Here is a 5,429-nt window from a genome sequence, read left to right as displayed (position 1 = left end):
AAGCATAACCAATAAAACAGTGGTGTGGTGTGTAGATAGATAGTGTTGTAGTACCAGGTACAACACCAATTGATCTCATCACTGGCCAGGACTATCGGCAGATAGAGCTACCTATATACCTATATCTTAGCTAAGCTATTCAGCCACCCAGTGAGGACCACCATGTGACTGCCAGTACTCTCTCAGTAGCAACTAGCCAAATTGAACCAAAAAAAAAGGCACCTGGTGAGAGAGAGGTCTTAATAAGGAATCTCTTGTGTGTTCAAGTGTCCTTATACATGTATATTATTATTGGTCCCCTACTTGGGTTTCCTCTTTCTCACTATCTTTCTGTTCGACACGTGTGCTGCTTTTGTAGTTTTGTAGTAGTAAAGTGGGGTGTACGTAGTACTATATATGAGCTGAACTTCTCACGTGCATTGGCCTGTTATTTTCTCCCACTCTGTCTAGGAGACACAATTGGTAACAAGTCATCGGATAATCTTTTTTTTTTCTTTCCTTTTTTTTTTCTTTTTGGGTAAAGGGAAAGAAAAAGCTAAAGAGCTGTAGTGAGTGAACCAATCTTTTAGGTGAGAGAGAAGTTATTAAGAAAAACTGTTGTGAGTGAACCAATCTTTATGGTGAGAGAGAAGTTATTAAGAGTTTAGGGATGCAAGTTGAGCATTCTATTCAGATTGGCATTAGTGAAGATTTTGTATCCAATTACAATTTTGAAATTGGAAAATATATGCATTTTATTATTATTATTATTATTATTGATTTGTATGTTGTATGTATATAAATATATAAATAAAACATTCGTGATGAGAACATGGGCGGACCTAGGCACCAGGTGAAAAGACAAAATTATATATACAAGTGTTTGAATTTTTTTGTAAAAAATAGTAGACAAACAATTGTGAATATGAGTCTTTTAAAGAAAGTGAGAGTTATGTTTGACATCTCACCAAATTCGGAGTTAAAATAAAAAAAATTACAAAGTCCTACATTAATTTTAGAGTTAAAATTTCTCTAATTTTTATTGATATAATTACAAATTTTGGTTTTAGCTTATCAAAAACATTTATTTGAAACTTTTATAGTTTGTAAGAAGTGTAATTTTTTATTTGTTTAGTATATTATATTATTTGTTTCGAAAAAAAAATTGTGCCCCTCGTTTAAATAGGTCCGTCAATTACCAAAAACCTTCACTCAATATTGTGTAAGCTAGCCTTTCTGGGTGTTTTCTCATATTAAAAAATGAAAATGTAACTCGACAATTTATTCAATATCATTGAGAAAAATCTTTAATCACATAATAATAATTTTAGAATGAATGTTTATATATATAATATTCTCCAAAGAGTCTTAATATATATAGTGAATCATACTCTAATTGTGATTTTTTGTGATAATGAAATCTTTTGGTAATACTTATGCTTTGTACTTTCAAAAGCATTTTAAATTTTGCCAATTAATAATTTCAAAATTGAAAAGTTTTGAATAGCAATGTGAAACTCAAGCTATGTTGAATCTGATCCATATCAGTGATATATATATATATATATTTATAAGCAAATCTCACGTGTAGTAAGTTGACACATGACAGTATGTCTGTGCAAATTGCCTTGTTCAAAGTTCAAACCGACCCCATAATAGTAAATAATAATTCATTCTTATTTGAGCAAAAAGATATAGTATTATGCATTGTCAGACTGCTTTCACATTGACTGGAAAATGGAAATAGGGAGGAAGAAGGGTCACAAGAACTCTACACTCATTGGCCATTTCTTTGAAAATAATAAAAACATAAAAAGCTTTTATTTTCATCTCTCTCACACACACACATGCATGCATTTATTTTCATCAATAATATTTGTTATGACGAATCTAACTAAATCATCAATCATGTCACATCATTGATTTTGACTCATATATTTATATATATTTTTATTAAAAGCAAGAGATGGAGATGCTATCTCCTGTTGCATTCTTATTGGTGACACGTTTCAATCATATATTCCCTAAAAAAAATACACCACTTTGAATGAACTAAGATCATGGACAAAAAAATTTGTGTAATTTTAATATATATATTATTATTAAAAAAATAATAATTATTAAGTTATTTTAGTTGATTTTTTAACAAAATTTTAAGGTTTGATTAAAAGTACTAAAGACTATTTTTTTTTTACATTTTTCTAAATATTAATATACAATTCTAAATATTTTTACATATAATAGGTTTTTTTTTTTTTTTTTTTGTGAATAAGAATCATTGTATTGCTCAAAACAAGTCATGTACAATATAGTTCTTTCCTACTTCTATCTTACTTACAATCCACGTCTAACTTTACAAATTTTGATACCATTCCTTATCCCTATTTTTTTTTAATTTTTATTCAAAAAAAAATTAGAATTTTGTAAAAAAATAAGCAATAAGTAAGTTGAGATTGAAATGTAGATGCCATTTATGCTAAAATCCATTTGTTTTTCACTTCATGTAATAGTTTCATAAATGATAAAAAGCTCCACTAAGATATTCAATAAACAACATTTTCAATTATAGCTTTAAATTAATGCTAATAATTGCAAGATAGGTCTATATAGAATTATACACACATGATTAGTTAAATAATTAGGGTATTATTTGTGAAAAAAGAATCATATATTATAGGGCATTGTGCAGCTGACTGAGTATGAATCATGATACCCATGTGGTGGATAAATTCATTAATATGTTACTTAATCTTAAGGAATGATCCATTTTTTTCTACTCAATTTTGAACTGCATCTTTGACTTTGAGTCCTCTATATTAATTTTATTACATATATAGAGAGAATAATTTTTTTATAGGAGTTTTATTTTAAATTTTATTGGTGGGGCTCTTAGTATTTTTTGACCCATAAATATTTTTCGGCACGATTTTTTTTATAACCGTGTATATTGTAGCTATTTAGAGCATCCTGCAAATTTTCAGAAAATTCCGAATAGTTTACAGTACCAAAAACTAGGTTTAAATATGTTGTTTTTTACGTGAATAAAAAAAATTAGTCACGCATGCAACAACATGTTTAAACTTAGTTTTCGTTACTATAAATTATTCGGAATTTTCTAAAAATTTGTAGGATACTCTAAATAGCTACAATATATATGGTCATAAAAAAAAATCACGCCGAAAACTATTCACAAGTCGAAAACACTAAGAGCCCTATCAATCTTGAGTGAAGTCGATGCAAAAAATTGTCATATATATACACCCATAATGCACAAGTAACTTAGTTAGCTCTATTATATTTTAATATATATATATATAGTCTAGTCTCAGTTTAATTGGTCTTACTGAAAATCAGTACAGAACTATAATTTTAAATGTATATACAATACACCTTCCCCTTAGTCTTGGTCAACATCAAGATTAATTAAAATAATTATATATATCCATTAGCAAATTAATGATAAGGTTGACTTTTCTACCCAAATTTGATAAAAAAAATACATAAAAGAAAGAAAAAAGCGTGTGGAATAAAGTTTACACAGATTTTTTGAGTTTCATCAAGTGTAAACTATTGATTTTTACTTCATAGTCAAGTACAACATTTATTTTTTATAATAATGGTCACAAATGTGGGCCTCACTTTAAAGAAGAAGACTTTTTCAAATCACTTTATATAATTGAATGTTGCTATTCACAACTTAAGATGTCAAATCTCGTAATAATTATTAAATTAAAATATATGAGATTAGATTAAATTACCCTCGTAATAATATAACGTGGTAGACGAACTCTTTAGGTATCGGTCACCTATGTTACCCTTTAACCATTCTCATTTATATATATATATATTATAGTACTATATTATAAAAATCACCATCATCAGGTAGAGCAAAAGACTTTATATATATATAAGCTAGGCACACATACATATATTTGTAAAGAGAAGAGAAAATCATATATAGAAATTTTGCTGGCAAAATGGGAAGTACAAAAACTGAGTCATACTTTGTTTTCATGAACTATGATCCTGAATATGAGCGCCTTCGAGCTGATAAGTCAGTCTATCTCTCTCTCTCCCTGTATATATACATATATATATAATGTATATATATATGTTATCATCACTACATTTTGTGTTATTTTACATTTTGTTGTTGATTATTATTTCAGGACGAAGAAAGACTCATCAAATGAGCTTGATTTATACCTTAGCCGGAAACATGATGAGGTATTGGCAAGGACCCTTGAGCCTGGAACCTACAAGAAAATACTATCTCTCGTCATCGTCGATGGCTTCTCTGCCGAGATCACTGAAGAACAGGTAATAATATCATCATCATCATCATCATCATCATATTATATATATATCGTATATATGTGTGTATATACAGTTCATTTTCCAACTTGGGGTTCTGTTTTTCTTTTTTTCTTCTTAGGCAAATGTGCTTAGATCTGCTAAAGGAGTGAGGTTGGTGGAGAAAAATCAAGAACTCGTTTAATGTAGCAGATCATCTCGATCCATATATATATATATTTATATATATATATGTTCCTGTGGTATTCCGGCCAGTAGTATATTTTTAAGTTGTTACCTTAAAGGGCTCAAAAATTATAAAAAAAAAGTTACAATATATATATATATTTATATTTGTTACCTATGTACTAGCACTAGTCTACTTGACTATTTTAATGATCAAGTTGTTGTTTGAATTAGACATCTCTCTCTTTGTAATCTTATAATATTTTTCAAGATCAAAAGTTTCTTCCAACTGTTGAAGTATATATATATATATATATTCATATATAGTGAGAGTTCTGATATTTAATGAGCTAGATATTTTTTAGTCAAATCTTAAACGAAAAAAACAAGAGGGTAGTCAAAATGATTCACAATAGTTGTAATGGTGATATGATATTTTGTTTCTCTATTTTTCTTTTTTTGTTTTAGTGGGTTCTGTGGTGATGAAGGTATTAATGGCTGTGTTTGAGTTAGGCGTTTATTGGCATTTTCTTTAGCAGACAACTAGTCAAGAATTATTTGGACTATAGTGCATTTGGTTTCAGTAAATCCAGACCCAAATAAGGTCTTCACTTCTCTTTTCTTAAAATATTGAAATAATTTATTGTTTTGATAAATATATATATTTATATGAAAATAAAATTATTCCCCTTGGATATAAGATACGTGTCACAATCGATGGGCCTAGTTTGAGGGTTATAAATCAATGTACCCAACAACAAAGCCAAGACTAAAATATAGAAAGCAGATAATTTTTTTTAATAAAGAACATACTAATATATATACAAAATATATGATAATTTAAAAAAAAAAAAAAAAGATATATAAAAAAAAAAAAAAAAACTTAGGGACCATAATAGTCATTCTCAGTCCCCTAAAATATATTATATTAAAAGCTCGGCTCATCCACCATAAGCCATTGCATCTTGAAT

The 5,429-nt window shown here is 28.2% G+C and overlaps 1 protein-coding gene across 1 annotated transcript; it reads left to right on the top strand.

Annotated features, from left to right (window-relative positions):
- The first annotated feature begins 3,865 nt into the window (after positions 1 to 3,865).
- LOC133834105 (subtilisin-like protease SBT2.5) lies at positions 3,866 to 4,747 on the top strand. Its single transcript, XM_062263611.1, has 3 exons — positions 3,866 to 4,033; positions 4,149 to 4,299; positions 4,415 to 4,747. Exons 1-3 carry the CDS (start codon positions 3,957 to 3,959, stop codon positions 4,475 to 4,477), a joined length of 291 nt encoding a protein of 96 aa, XP_062119595.1. The 5' UTR covers positions 3,866 to 3,956; the 3' UTR covers positions 4,478 to 4,747.
- The last annotated feature ends 682 nt before the right edge of the window (positions 4,748 to 5,429 follow it).

The sequence above is a fragment of the Humulus lupulus genome, chromosome 5 (assembly GCF_963169125.1).
Source record: "Humulus lupulus chromosome 5, drHumLupu1.1, whole genome shotgun sequence".
Classification (NCBI taxonomy): Eukaryota; Viridiplantae; Streptophyta; class Magnoliopsida; order Rosales; family Cannabaceae; genus Humulus; species Humulus lupulus.
The sequence above is the reverse complement of the archived record's forward strand: the minus strand, read 5'-3'. Positions and strand labels throughout refer to the sequence as shown.

Excerpts from the sequence above, each read along its gene's own strand:
- LOC133834105 (XM_062263611.1), top strand. The coding sequence starts at position 3,957 with ATGGGAAGTACAAAAACTGAGTCATACTTTGTTTTCATGAACTATGAT. Across the intron at positions 4,034-4,148 it reads GAGCGCCTTCGAGCTGATAA|GACGAAGAAAGACTCATCAA; the intron begins GTCAGTCTATCT and ends TTATTATTTCAG. Across the intron at positions 4,300-4,414 it reads CCGAGATCACTGAAGAACAG|GCAAATGTGCTTAGATCTGC; the intron begins GTAATAATATCA and ends TTTTCTTCTTAG.